Source organism: Micropterus dolomieu, linkage group LG08, assembly GCF_021292245.1.
Source record: "Micropterus dolomieu isolate WLL.071019.BEF.003 ecotype Adirondacks linkage group LG08, ASM2129224v1, whole genome shotgun sequence".
Classification (NCBI taxonomy): Eukaryota; Metazoa; Chordata; class Actinopteri; order Centrarchiformes; family Centrarchidae; genus Micropterus; species Micropterus dolomieu.
The window spans coordinates 25,874,838-25,889,852 of record NC_060157.1 but is presented as its reverse complement, the minus strand read 5'-3'; the positions used below and the strand labels follow the sequence as shown (position 1 = coordinate 25,889,852).

Sequence of the window (15,015 nt, the reverse complement as noted above, 5' to 3'; positions counted from 1 at the left end):
TGTCTGATTTATTTGTTAACATCCTAACTTTGATTGGATTTGATTGGAAACATATTACTTTAAATGCAACACCCTAATTAAAAATGTGTTGTTCCCATTAAGCTCACCCCTCCCCGCGATGGTATTCATGGAAAAGGAGTGTTGAATAAAGATGCTTACGTTTATTTCAGCTCTTAGTGTTTGTATGTGGGTGTTTTAATGGGAATGTGGATATTTCAGATCAATTTGAGAAGTACCTATGATCTTGTTCCACATTATATTGTGTGTCATGTAATGTGAGGAAGTGGACTTGGTCTCGACTTGGTCTCAGCCCCTAAAAGTCTTGGTCTTGTCTCGATCTCGATAAACTCTGGTCATGGTCTTGACTTGGTCTCGTTTTGGGCGGTCTTGACGACAACACTACTTATATGTGCTTGTGTGTTTTCAGGAAGAGCAGGGAAAGAATCTGGTATCTCTGCCCTACACTACAGCAACAGCTGTTCTTCACAGTGATGGCACCATCTGGCTGGAACCTGAAGTCCTCTTTTCTGGACCAAGACAGGGTAACACACACACAAACACACACACACATTTTAAAGACCCCACTGAGATTTATTATATTATTATAGTCCTGCAATCAGACCTTTGACCTTTATGTAAAAGTACAAATTTATTAGCATCAAAATACTTTTAAAGTAAAAGTACTCATTATGTGGAATGGCTAATTTAAGAATCATATTATATCACTGGATTATAATTATTGATGCATTCATGTGTACATCATTTTAATGTTGCAGCTGGTAAAGGTGGAGCTAATTATAATAACTTTGTCATGCTAGATCTATAATAATAATTATATTATTTTTTTATATTAATAAATAAAAATGTACACTATTGAAAAGCACAATATTGGCCTCCAAAATCTAGTGGAGCAGAAGTATAAAATAACATAAAGGAAATACCCAAGTACAGTACAAGTACCTCAAAATTGTACATTTGAGTAAATGTAATTACTTTCTTTCCACCACTGTGTTCTTGATCTTTGAAACAGCAACTTGACAAAAGATAATCAAAACGAGGTACCAGCTTCCTTGTTTTTCTTTTATAGGGGCCTCTTGCTTTGTCTAATAGCTCTCTTGTTGTCTCTCTTTCTCTCTCAGCCTTTGAGTTTCCACAGATTAACTACTCTCGGTGTCGTGGGAAGAAGTATTCCTTCGCTTATGGCCTGGGACTCAACCACTTCATCCCTGACAGGGTAGGAGCACCTTTATCATGGAGAAATCCAGAAAGTGTTTGGTGACATTGATGTTGATATTAGTGTAAATGAAGAGCATGAATTGTTCATTTTTGACTTGCTGTAGATAGTCAAGCTGAACGTACAGACCAAAGAGACCTGGGTGTGGCAGGAGGAAGACTGTTACCCATCAGAGCCGGTGTTTGTACCAACACCCGAAGCTACAGAGGAGGATGATGGTAGAACACACACACACACAAACACACACACTTGTATTATTTCAGTTTATCTTTCTTTATATGGTGCTAGATAAAGCAATCCTATTTGGAGAGGTCCCTCATGTGGGAACAGAACATAAAGATTGCAAAAGTCTGAGATTTTCTCCTCTTGTATAATAAGTTATTGAACAAAAAAAGAGAGATAAAGTGTTCATTGCCAGCAATAAATGAAACTTTAAAAGGTAAACATCTAGCCTAATCTGTACCTGATCAAATTCTAAATTTAAACCATTTATATCATGTCTGTGGTGGAAATACACACATATTCACCCCCCTCTGTCTTGGTGTTGCAGGTGTGCTGCTGAGTATCGTGGTGAAGCCCGGTGCAGACAGACCAGGTGTTCTGCTGGTGCTGGATGCCATGAAACTAACAGAGCTGGCCAGGGCGGAGGTCAACACCATCATCCCTGTGACACTCCACGGCATGTACAAACCATGACCCTGACCTTCATCCCAACCCGGCCAAGACACATCCTAAAGTAATTATTAACTCTAGCTTAGCCTCTGGCATCCCTCTGGCATCGTCCCTGTGTGTTTTAAGCATGCAGGCGTCCAGCCTCTGTTCAAAATCATAACCTTGATTTTTAAATATTTAAATAGTTTAAATTTAAATAGTAATCTCTAAATTACCATTTGTTTCTGGAAAATTGGAGAATATGGTTTTTTCATAAATGCAACCATTTAAAAATACCATCAAGATCATTCATCCATCTCTGTTAAGATTTAAAGCCCTCCACAACACTGAAGCAGCTGTTTTAAAGCTGACAAATGATCTGATACTCGCTGTTGACTGTGGGAAAAATGCCATCTTGGTTGTACTTGATCTCAGTGTTGCCTTCAATACTATGGACCGTGACATCCTTTTGAAAAGCCTCAAACTAAATTGGTTGAAATGGGACATTCTCAGTGGCTATGGGCCAGTTTTCCTCTCACCCATGGGGTCGCTCAGGGATCCATCCTGGGGCCAGTTCTATTTTGCCTGTATATGCCCCCTCTTGAAAACACTACTAGAAAATATAACATCTACTGTCACTTTTACACAAATGATTCTCAGCTGTACCTCCAACTAAAGTCTAGGGATTACCTAAAGCCTCTTCTGGACTGTTTCAAGGACATTAAAGGCCGGATAGCAAATTATTTTATTCAGTTCACTGAAGTAATTATCGTTTGTCCCTCTACATCCAACAAGCCACCTCACCAGTATGCTAGACCAGGTGGTCCCCATATGTGAAGTCACATGCAAAAAAGACGTGGATGTTATCTATGGTTCTGAGCGGTCTTCAAAAACAAATGAGTTATGTTGAGTTATTATGAGTTACTATCAATTAAGAACCATTCCCAGACTTAAGCCAATTCTGTCTTTCCATGATATGGACAAAGAAAGAAATCCATGCCTTCATTACATCACATCTGGATTATTGTAATTCTATTGACTTCGGCCTTCCCCAGGTTTTTTATTAACTTACATCAAAATGTGTGAGCACATCACCCCAGTTCCAGCATCTCTTTATTGGCTCCCTGTTCATTCTGTTGATCACAGCTCAACAAATCTCTCTTGTATGTCCCAAGTTCTTGACTAAAACTTAAAGGTGACAGAGCCTTTGCAGTTGCTGCTCCACAATTATAGAGGATGTTGCCATTAGATATTAGATGTTCCCCCCAATCTCTGTTTTTAAATCTAGGCTAAATGCAAATTATTCATTGGCCTTTTTGATGACTAATCTTTTAATTTGTTACATATAAAACTGTATTTTGTCTATTGTTGTCATCAGTATTTCTCTTTACGGTTCTTACTTTTATATCTTAATGTTATATTTTTGTACAGGACATAAGCTGTGTTTAAATGTGCTCTAGAAATAAACTAGACTTGACTAAAATACACCATGTTCTCTTTCCTGCCAGTAGTTTGTTAGTTAAATAACTAAAATGGCTCTGATTCATATCAGAACCTATCATGACAGTAACCTTTAACTCACCAAAAATCACAGCAAAACATTAATAAGTGGTGTGAAAATGGTTTAACATCACATTTCATGAGCGGTTTCTGACCGAGATGAAAGCATAAAAAAATGTACATGTTACGGTCTGTGTGTCACTGCTGCCTGTGTTTCTCCCCGCATGTGTTACACTGTGAGGCGGGGGATTGGCTGGACTTCGGCAAGCCTGGTTGATCCCGCCTCCCACCTCCGACGATTCTGATTGGAGCGGCACACCACCCCTTCTCCAATCGCCAAGCTGCCTGCAGGACCGCCTTCGTGCCTTCCCCCTCAAATAGGCTGGTCTGCTGCTGATTCGGGGCAGCTACCTTTTGCCATGTGGTTTGCCCTGACGCTGGTCCTAACCTTGAACTCTGTGTGTGCGTGTATCCTCAGTGGAAACAGCTTCTGTGTTTGTGAGATCTGTGTGTTACTGAGAGTTGGTAACTCACCTGGGCTAGTCTACAGACTTGGGCTAGGGGAAGCTCGTTCACTGATTACCCACACCTGGTAGTTAAATATTTGTTTAGTGACACTAGGTTTAGGGGTGCTGCGCTCCCTGTGTTTTTCCACTTCTGAGCAACGGCTAGAGAGGTTTTTGTTTATCTTTTTTCAAGTAGTTTAGTTCCCACGTAGGAGGGATCTCTTTTTGTTATATTTGGTTCTTTGTTTTACGCAGCACCCACTTGCCCATTTTCTGTTTGACTATTTTGTGTGCATCCGACTGCTTAATAAATAATCTTTCCACCCATACCAAATCCATCTGGTTTATGTTTACGTCTCTCCTACCCCTAGACAGCGGGGACGTAACAGTACAATTGACTTCTAGCTATTTATTTTATTTAATTGGTAATGCATCGGTGGTTAATGCAATTCTTTGATATGTAAAGTATTACTTTTCTCACCAGGTCCTTGGGACATATTACAAAACTTGTCATTAATCTCCTTGGATTATTGCTACTAATCAAGCTTGGAGCTAACATTATCTTTTGGCTTTAATATAAAAATAAATATAATAATAATAAAAAACAGTTTCTTCTTTTTCAGTTTAATGAATACTCTCAAAGCCCCTGAATAGTAAGATATCTTGAATGGCTATTTCCCTTTTTGGTGACAGCTGAAACAAAATCTCAGTGCGTTATTTTACGTTCTGGCTGATTCCATCATCCCAAAACCTGCCAGGGGCATAAAAAAAGCTGAGCTCTCCTCCTTTAACCTCCTGTTCAGGTCATCCTCCTGTTTCTTCTCTTCCTCCTGCTCACTGTCGGGAGGAAGCAGAGAGCCAGTGTGACCTGGAGCCATCACTGCCACTCTAGCGTAGGACCACAGGAACAGGAAATTAGGGTCAAAGTTTTTTGGGAGACATTATAAAACTTACTGCTGACAAATAAAGTCAACAGAACAGACCGATACAGGGAGACTGACAGGGGGACAAGTTTCCGCTTGGTTAAAGCAACCAAAACATAGAAATTAGCTGCTGTGAAAATGTTTAAATTCATGATGAAAATGACTGCATACTGCTATTTGTGATATCATCCTTTTAAGGCAACTAAAAACCACACACAAATTTTTTTCAATTTAAACATTTACTTACTTTTTTAAATATATATTCTTATACAAAAAATACATTACAATTTTTCAATTTACATTTGAATTTAAAGAACAGAAATTTTGAAAATGTAGTATTTTTGAAAAATAAACTGTAAAATAAATTGTTACAACGGAAATCAGTGATACACAAACGTCCTTGGAGGAGCTTTTGGAGGCGTCATCTTATAGTATTGCAGAATAGTGATAAAAAGGCATCTTAATAATCAGAAAATAAAACATCTCAAAAACGTCTGTGTGAACGGAGGTAGCCATTAGTTTCTTGAGGTAAAAACATTCACTGACAGTACTGTATTGTTATAGAAGTGTTTATTATCATATGTATATACAGAGCAGCCACAGAACCTTTGTGTTTATAATTTCCTATGAACTGCTCCCAACAGTTCAATATCTGAGAACTCTAAAACCTTTAATGAAGTTTGGTCCATCAGACGATTGGCAATTAATCTTCTGTATTTCACATGTTACACTTCGGACAGATATTTCTGTATGGTGTGCAAAGACATGCATTTGTTATTTAAAGAATGTTGATTCTCTTCAAGGGCTGCTACAATTCCTCTTTCTTCATTTTTTGGATAATTTAGGACAGCTTTTAGGATAATGCCATCATCATCCTGTCACAACCGGTTTAAAAAGGGCCATGGCAAATATGGGAGAGACACTAAAAATGCACTTAAATTAACCGATTTATTTAGAAAACATCAGGCAAACGCTGTGGATGGCACTAAAGACAGTGGTGTAAGTGAGTGGAGGAACAAACAAGGCACAACAAAACAGGCGAGAGTTTGGTGTGGATCCTCTTGGCGCATATTGGTGAAAGTGACCAATGGGGTACAGCCGTTTACAACAGTTTAATTACAAAGAAAGGCACAGTTGTTCGTAGTTTCCAGAGGAAGTGAGGTGAAGAAAGAAAGAGGCCTCTACATACGCAGAAGTGCCGATTGCAGTTTCTCTGTGGACAGCTGATACTGCTGCTGTTTGATGATGTCCAGGCAGTGTCTGAGAACCTGCAGACAAAAACAATGGTAAGTATATATGTTATGTACTTAAATGCCCCTTATGATGTTGTTTTACCTTCCTGGTGTCCTGAGGCAGAATGACTCCATCGTCCCAGAGTCTGCTGGAGGAGAAGAAAGCTGAGCTCTCCTCCTTTAACCTCCCGTTCAAGTCATCCTCCCATTTCTTCTTCTCTTCCTCCTGCTCACTGTCAGGGGGAAGCAGAGAGCCCGCGTGACCCGGAGCCGTTATTGCCACTCTGGCGTTGGGCCACAGGAACAAGAAATTAGGGTCAAAGGCCCGACCACACTAGAGACATCCAGGGAACAAGGTTCAAATTATTGTGGGATTGTATCCTAAATCCTACATGAGCATAAAGTATGATTACATAGTAGAATAGTAAATGCGTGTAAAATTTCTCTTGCACAGCCGTTTACTGTTCGTTTGCAACCAACATAACACATGTAGTTGGGTGTACAAACATTTTTGGTGAAAAAACTGAAATGCACATTTTTGCTGTGAAAATGGACAGAGACAAGTTTTCAGTGGAGTAATTTAAAGAATGCAGTCAGGTAGAACACAGCGATACTAAAGTAATACTACGAAACAATAAACAACCAAAAAACACCTTAAATATCTGCAGTGTGACACATGTACTTAGTTAGAAAGATAGCGGCTAGTACTATTTACTGCCATTAAAACACACACAAAAAAACTGAATATGGTTTCCATTTGCTGTTGGTTCTGCAAAAGCAATGCTGTTATACAAGGGAAAAAATGTGTTTACGTTTTTGCAAAGAGATTATCACATAACTACAGCAATGTTTACTGAGACTCTCACCATAGCGTAGCTGTCAGCACCATGGCAGCCACCTATCACCACTGTGATTTTGGGGACGGAGGCACATGCTACTGCTGACATCATTGAGCCCTGAGCCTTCAGACAGTTGCTATTTATCTCTGCCTAGATACACACAGACAGACACACACAGAAAATACAGACATGAAACATAAAACTAAAATTAAAAGTTATTAAACACACAATGACAAGGATTGTTTTCCTACATCCTGCCTTTCAGGGATTTATTTACATAAATCATATTTTTTAGTTAGTTACTACTTCTCTATTTGATGTTCCAAAAATATCTGTACAAAATTGACTTTTATTATTTCAAATCAATACTTTTGGTGAAATAAATACAAGAAAAGACAGAATAACTATTTTGTTTTATTTTGTTTTTTGAGTTTTACAATGTATTTTGAAATACGTGCATCTGAACAAGCCCCATGTGTGTTTTACTGGGAGTAAATACCTGTCTTGTCGATAATGTTAGAGCTGCTTCTGGTGCTGTGTTCTGGAGGAAGAGGAGGGGGATGTCTCTCTGGTCACACAATTGGACAAAATGGCTGCCTTTCAGTGCAGCCTGGTATGACAGTTCGCCATTGTTGGCCACTATTCCTACCAAGTGGCTAAGAGGGTACATATACACAGAAAAAAACCCAGATACTTAATAAGCATCGCACAAAAACAACATGAAACAAAATACTCACATGCTTAAATAATAAACCAAATAATACAAAAATGATTATCAACCAGTATTTGTACTGCTTTCCAGGAATCCTCGATATGAATATTTGAAACAACACAAGACCCAAACAATACAACACAAATAACTGTCTGATCCGTACACTCATGCACATGAGGTTTTTCCTACAAATTACAAATGATGTGGCAGTTACTCATTGTTCAAGGAAGATTTGTTTTGCTCCCCGGTTTGGTGATCTGATTAAGGCTACATTTACGCTACTATGTTTTTGTTTTAAAATGGAGACCTTTTGCTACGTCTGCACCTCCCTCCGCTTTTTTATTTCACCAAATCTTCTGCAACTGTGGAGGAAACACTCATTTTACTGATTATATTGGCCAAATTTGATTGCAAATTCACAATGACATTTATAACAACACTGACAACTTTAACTTGCCGTTTGTTGGCTGAAAAGCATATGCAGTACCTGCCCTTACTATCTAAATCTGTGTTTGTGTTTGTGTGTGTGTGTGTGTGTGTGTGTGTGTGTGTGTGTGTGTGTGTGTGTGTGTGTGTGTGTGTGTGTGTGTGTGTGTGTGTGTGTGTGTGTATCTTTTACCCATGGATCTTTGCAAAGCCAGTGATGAGTGTGGTTCCATAGCGAGCTTTAAACTCCTGGAAGCGGCTCCCGTCAGTCAGTCGACTGACTACCTGGACAGACAGACAGACAGAAACAACCCACAGCATGTCATTAGTTTTGGATTCAGTGAGACAGTAACAGCCGTGACATGAAACAGAGGTTCCCACAAACCAACCACGTCATGATTTGCCATGAAATTTTAAGTGAAATTCTAAAAAGATAAGCTCATCATTGTGGTGTTTTGTAATGATTAAGGCACTCCTTTCCCTGACTGTTTAGCCAGAAGGACTGCATTTACTCCTCATGCTAACAACTCGGTTTACAGAGCTAATGTCTTTGTGTGCACGCATACTGTACCATTTTAACATCCAGACTGTAGTTATAACTCGTGGGAGCGAGCCCCAACAGCTCCTCTGAACTATAAAGCGGCTCCTCCTCTGCTTTCCTCTTCTTCATGTCCTCCTCACTCTCCTCCTCTTCCTCGGGCAGCTGGAAGTTGAGGGTGGATATGATGTTTCTGGTGTAATCATACGCCTCCTTTTCTTCCCAGGCAAAATAGTCCACACAGCCACTCACCCTGAAACCAGAAAATAAATTGACAAACTTACAACTTATTGTGAACTTTTATTTGGTTATTATAACTATATATTCGATAACTTTATATTTGGGCCTTGTTTGATTTTTGGACCCACTCAGCATGAAGCCTGGCTCCTCCCAAGTCCTCTGGTGTAACTTCCTCCCCAGTGGCGGCCTTGACAAGTGGTGGTCCTCCCAGAAATATGGTCCCTATCCGGTTCACCATCACTGCCTCTTCCGCCATTGTGGGAATGTAAGCTCCACCAGCCGTGCACGACCCGCACACCACTGACACCTGTAGGATTATTAATTGTTTTATAATTGGAATAGCAATTTAAAAACTGCAAGAGTGGTGATTTGATCAAATGCTTGATTTGTTACTTTTCTTTAAATTTCAAATAGTAATCTAGCAAAGATTCTTGCACACCAGAACGTCTTAATGAAAGGCAAGTAGAATCCTTTACTCTGTGAGTATAATCTGTACTGTCTTTATCAACAACATTTGGTCCTTCAGGTAATGGAGGTCTAACGTCCAAAATGTCATTATTAAGCGAGTGACTGTTTTTGAAATTTCAAATAACACTTCACCAGGCTGCTACAGTCCCAAATCACAGACAGCATGCATTTCTGTCTTCAATGGCCTAAATCAATTAAACACTTGTTTCATTATATGCACTCAGAAATGTAATATATACGTATGATAAAGCAAAACCCTAAAACCAAACAACAAATTAACTGGAAAACAGTAACATACAGTTCCATTAAACATGCTTTATAGATGTTTAATCGATTGAGTGTATATTATTAATTGATCGCAGGAACAGCAAGATGTCAGATGTGACATTTGTTTAATGTTTGTTATGACAGACAAATTAATTTTCAGCCTATTTTGTTTTTATCATGTTCTGTTAAAGCAAGCCTGTACTGTAATATTTCTTCACCTGTGGGATCTTCATGGCAGACATGATGGCTTCGTTATAGAACGTCCTTCCTCCCTGGTTCTTATCAGGAAAGATCTCTGACTGGACAATTACACAGAGAGAGAGAATTAGATTAAACACTCTTCTGATCCTAAGCAGTTATTATGGCAGAGCTGTGTGTGTGTGTGTGTGTGTGTGTGTGTGTGTGTGTGTGTGTGTGTTTGGGATGTGGGTGTGTGTGTGTGTGTGTGTGTGTGTGTGTGTTCACCTGCAGTGGTAGAAAAGCTCCTCCAGAGTCGACCAGGTAAACACAAGGCAGGCGATTCTGAATCGCCACTTCCTGTGCCCGTAGCTGCTTCTTCACTGTGATTGGATACGCTGTGCCACCTTTCACTGTGGCATCGTTGGCAATGAACACACACCACAGGTCATTGATCCTGCCAATGCCTGGATGGGTACAGTACATAGGGGCATAAGTCAGCGGCATGCATGTGAGTCACACCTGCATCAGACACGTGCAGAGGGGGGTGCAATGGGTACTTGAGCGCCTGCCCTTTTGCCCTTTGATGCCCAAAGTGCCCCTTTTTCAAACGCATAATTTCCTTTATTTTATTTATTTTAAAATTTGTAACAGCCCTTTTGTGAAGGCCTGCCCAATCAAAGTATCAGCAAAATGAATTAATAATAACTTTGCAGTAAATAAAATGACCCAATTGATGACCTTTCACCTGATGACCTCATCCGTGACGAGCCCTCCCGTTCAGACAACGTTAGTGATTCAGTAGCACTGCCTACAGGACACCTTCGATCCCGCCCATAAGAGGGGTTTGCCGCAACGTGCTTGTTCTGGGACGCAAAGAGAACAGCACAGTAGTTGTGTATTGTGTATATTGCTGTGTGTCGCCTGTAGAAGTAACATCAGTTGCTGGCTAACACGCCGACAGCTAACGTTACTTTTACACACAGATAAACAAAGGTGCTCTGTTCACTTCGTTCTGTTTGGGGGAGAAAAGTTTCACAGGCGTCGAGAGGTGTGGTCTTTTCTAGGCAATTTGACTAAAATCTTTTCACTTGAACTAGGATTATTACAGTGACTTAATAAAAGCCTTGTGCCTTAAAATAAGTATAACAACATTGCTAAAATAGACTATTCCTCCGACTTATAGCCCTTTTAATTATCATTAAATTCAGAACAGTATTGAATACATTTACATTTTGACAGCAACAGTAGCTAGTGTTTACAACAGCTCAACTACAATAAAAACTCAATAACTGGAAATACATATAAAAATGTATGACATGTAAAAACAAACATAGAATATATATTAGCTGATTAAACAATTATGTGACCATGAAAAGATGTAAAGATTGTTGAGTGTTTGGGACTGGCTCACAGTGACTGACCTGCTGTAATACTGCAGCATCTCCCAAGGCTGACTGCTAGGGAGACACTCACAGAGCTGCACACAACATTTCATAAATTTTTCTGAAATCTAATAGGGCAATTTCTTCTTCACTCTTTACTTTGATGTCAGGAATATTATAAAAGATTAATGCTAGTTTATTTATTTAGATTTATGATTACAGTCAATAGTCAATAAAAATCCAAATATAGCTCAGATTCACAATGCAATATATAAAATTATTATCACAATTTTGCATACTGTAGACAGACATGCAAGCAACAGACACACACACACCTCTGTCTATAGATTTGTTTGTCTCACTCTTACCCCTGCTATGGCCACACTCATCCTTTCCCCATTAATGTATCCTTCTCAGATTATTTCCCACCCTTTTTTTTAAATCTGGTATCTTATTTCCTCTACCTGCAGCTCTGGGTGTGCAGCTCTGTGAGCATCTCCCTAGCTGTCAGCCTTGACAGTGGCTGCAGTATTACAGCAGGTAGTCACAGATCACCTCCAGTAGTATCAGCAACCCCTCAACAGCAACTGTCCCCTGTAAGTTATGTCAGCCCACAGTGTTTTAAAGCTAGTGTTGGGTATTTCCTGTTTCTTTTTGCGTCACAGCATTTGCTGATGTATCGATACAGAAGTATCTGTATATACTTGTCAACAAGGAATACATAACGATATATTTCTATGTCAATAGTATGAGAACAGTTTTATTTAAATCCTTGTTCCATGTGCCCTTTTTATACTTCAAGCACCTGCCCTTCCAAAGGTCTCTGCACGGTCCTGATCAGCATAGTAGGTGGGGAATAAACTGTAAAAGTAAAGTAAACTAAGTAAATCACTGGCACTTAGCTGTAGTGAAACTAGTCACACTATACAGTCTATAGTTAGTACCAAAGACATGGGATTGCATCTAGAGGTTTCTGACCAGTCAGGCATCCGGCTGAAGGGATGTCCCCGTACGGCAGACCCAGACCAGCGAATGGTGACAGCTCAAGGAAGTCCTCATCATCCAAAAGGAGGCGCAGCCGATCCCTGACCAGCAACTTCCTGTTTCTCTGCGTGTGTCTGGCTATGGCGTTTGCCCCTCCACCTTTTCTCACCTTCTCAGTTAACTCCATGTACCTTACAAAAAGAGAAGGATAACAAAAGTCATATTTTTACAAATGTATTTAAATAAATAATACAGTGGGGGGAATCAGCTACAACTGATCAGAGCTGAACACTACACACTGACAAGAGCAGAACCTACTTCTTATGGTAGGCGTTGCTGTTTCGGAGATTAGCTTCATACACATGTCGCTGGATGGGTTGCAGGGGCTGCTCCAGCACCGGGAAGGCACTGCGCAGAGCCCTCCTCTTCCTGGATGCAGAGCTCATACAGCGGACTGAGCACTGCCAACGCTGCTCAACCAGCCTGCAACACGAGATTCATACAGTACATGAACACTGTTCTCACTGATGGGAAGGTCAACTGTAGGATAATGTGTCCTGGTTAAAAAACAAGCTTATGGCCTGTTTACAACATGTGACAATCACAGACAATCTCTCCTTTAGGGAGAGAAAGAGAGAAGCAACAAACACAAACAGTCTTCAGTCATTCTCTAGTTCCAGTTTCTTGTTTGTTATATGTTAGTGATTTCCAAACGTGAGGCCAGGATTTTTTATGTTTCATCCTATTTTCCCTCACACTTCTAACTCCTGTCTTCAACCTTTTAATCAAGCTGTATTTATCATTCTGTATAAGCTGTGCATTTACATGGATAGTGAGTCCAGTAAGTTACTCTGTTGTGCATGCTTTGTAAGAGATGGATATGGATTGTGTCATATGTGAAAATTATTTTATTTGGTACTTCATTTATCTGACGGTTGTAGTTACAGTATTATCCAAGGAAGGTTAAAATCAAGGGCAACTGGACTTGGTAGAAAATACTTGAAGACGTTCACTGACAAAGCCCTTCAAATGAGAGGCGAAACATCTTCAAGTATCTTTTACCAAGTCCTGTTGCCCTTTATTTTAACCTTCCTTGGATAACAATGACCTGGATGACTGAGAATCTTCACAAACATAGTTACAGTACTACTTTGCAGATTAAGATTTTACATACAAAACACCATATGATAATTGTTTTTAAATGTGATACATTGTTAAAATGCCCAGCAATATATAAAGTATTTAAATTAGCTTCAGCTGAACTATCTAACATGATGTTTACATATTAATAATAATCAAAAAATACAATATAAATCATAATATATCAGGGAACATTCTGCATTATGAGCACTTTCACTTTTAATACCTGCATTACTTTTTGCCTTTCTGCTGACAATAACTTTTACTGGTATAGTATATTTAGATTGTGGTATTAGCACTTCTACTTAATTTAAGGATCTCAATACTTCCTCCACCACTAGCAGAAATATTGCACTTTTTACTCCACCAAATGTATTTAACTGTTATTGTTACAAGTTACCTCATAAAAGATTTTACACACAAAACCTATAAACAGATTCTACAATGAGATTGCATTGTTATTATATAGTTTAAATAGACAATTTAGTACAGCTATAGATAACCCAACTGTTTATAAACTACTGCAGTAAAATAAACTTACACATTAATAATAATAATAATAATAATAATAATAATAATAATAATAATAATAATGTAATGATTATGATAGCACAATATCCTCAGGACAGGGAGTACTTTCACTTTTTTATACTTGTTGATAAAACGTACATACTTTTACTTAAGTGACATTTTGGATGGGGTACTTGTACTCCTACTTTTATTTATGTAAAGGACCACGTATTTGTCAAGAGAGAGAAATAACAGCACCGTTAAACTACATCTTCTTCACGTTGCAGACCAGTACAGCTCCCTTTAGTGACCCCTGGGCGTGGGAACAGTTTTGGAGCCTGCAGCAGCTAACTCAGAGATACCTGGTTGGTACCTTCAACCAACGCTATTTATCTCTTTGTCCCTTCGAGGTCACTTTCACCTACATACTCCGCTCAAGTGCACATTCATGTTAACGTTACACCACTTGCTGCGACAATCATATCCATAAACAAACGTCTATCCGTTAGCCTAAGGTATAAACGACAAACAGTGCACTCATTTTGCTCATATTTTGTCTATTTAAACGCGTGAATTCAACCATATATCCACGAAGCTACAATCAGTGACATGTTTTTGCAGTAACGCTTGGACAACCTGCGACGCTAAATAAATCCTAGGGTTAAAAGAAATGTGTGTCAAAGGTCGTAAAGACATCTGAGTGATGAACAAAAAGATGGATCTATGGATGGAAAAGTTGTAACACCTCTTACCTTGCCATGCAGCGGTACATGTCTGCCTGTGTCTGCTGTACTACAGCTAATAACACAACTTTAAAAATACTCCAAAACAGAACTACTCCATAGCCGATTGGACTCTTCTTAAGTGTTCCGAAGGGATTCTCTTCCTCGTTGTTGTGTTTGTCAGCAGTTTGTGGGCTCTAGCAAACATTACTGCTCCCTATAGGAGCAGATGGTAAAGTGTAGGTCAGCAGTAAGATAAAATTGCTGTCTCTCTAAAATTGGAAGACAATAATCTCACTGCTTGACAGTAGTATATTCTAACTACTACTACTCAAGTGATAAGTACAAACTTAAAGTCCTTTCCTTTTGTACTTACCTTTAGTATTTCCATTTTAAGTACTTTAAAGGGCCTACTCCTATACTCTAATATACTGTAGTTAAGAGGGAAATACTGAGACTACTTGTCACTTTTAATTTAAGTTAGTAACCTATACAGCATATGAGGGGGTTCTAATATGATGACATGGCTGTAGATTAAACTACCCAGCAGTATGTAACATT

The 15,015-nt window shown here is 39.2% G+C and overlaps 2 protein-coding genes across 7 annotated transcripts in view; one reads left to right on the top strand and one right to left on the bottom strand.

The window, feature by feature from the left end:
• LOC123975004 (retinal Mueller cells isomerohydrolase-like) overlaps positions 1-4,220 on the top strand; it is a 5,063-nt gene extending 843 nt beyond the window's left edge. The window contains exons 2-6 of the mRNA XM_046056096.1: positions 428-542; positions 1,140-1,234; positions 1,341-1,452; positions 1,785-1,970; positions 3,612-4,220. Of these exons, the coding sequence (XP_045912052.1) occupies positions 428-542; positions 1,140-1,234; positions 1,341-1,452; positions 1,785-1,930 (468 nt within the window). The 3' untranslated portion in view covers positions 1,931-1,970; positions 3,612-4,220. The remainder of the gene's footprint in view (positions 1-427; positions 543-1,139; positions 1,235-1,340; positions 1,453-1,784; positions 1,971-3,611) is intronic.
• Positions 4,221-5,367: 1,147 nt separating this feature from the next.
• si:ch211-198n5.11 (methylcrotonoyl-coenzyme A carboxylase 2) lies at positions 5,368-14,627 on the bottom strand. 6 transcript variants are annotated; one of them, XM_046055948.1, is made up of 13 exons: positions 14,485-14,627; positions 12,401-12,565; positions 12,043-12,273; positions 11,904-11,959; positions 10,002-10,180; positions 9,755-9,835; positions 8,930-9,108; positions 8,595-8,814; positions 8,217-8,308; positions 7,385-7,541; positions 6,913-7,035; positions 6,150-6,380; positions 5,368-6,082 (listed from the first exon to the last, which is right to left on the bottom strand). In XM_046055948.1, exons 1-13 carry the CDS (start codon positions 14,502-14,504, stop codon positions 5,996-5,998), a joined length of 1,821 nt encoding a protein of 606 aa, XP_045911904.1. In that variant the 5' UTR covers positions 14,505-14,627; the 3' UTR covers positions 5,368-5,995. The 6 variants fall into 6 exon arrangements, with proteins under 6 accessions (XP_045911904.1, XP_045911903.1, XP_045911905.1 ...); XM_046055947.1 differs by having other exon boundaries at positions 6,154-6,380; XM_046055949.1 differs by having other exon boundaries at positions 6,154-6,380; positions 8,595-8,728; positions 8,931-9,108.
• Between the last annotated feature and the right edge of the window lie 388 nt (positions 14,628-15,015).

Bases quoted from the DNA above. Each gene is read 5' to 3' on its own strand.
- si:ch211-198n5.11 (XM_046055947.1), bottom strand. From the start codon at position 14,504: ATGTACCGCTGCATGGCAAG. The intron at 12,274-12,400 runs GTAGGTTCTGCT...TCTTTTTGTAAG, and splicing joins AGCAACGCCTACCATAAGAA to GTACATGGAGTTAACTGAGA. The intron at 7,542-8,216 runs GTAAAAGATACA...GTACCCTCTTAG, and splicing joins GGCTTTGCAAAGATCCATGG to CCACTTGGTAGGAATAGTGG.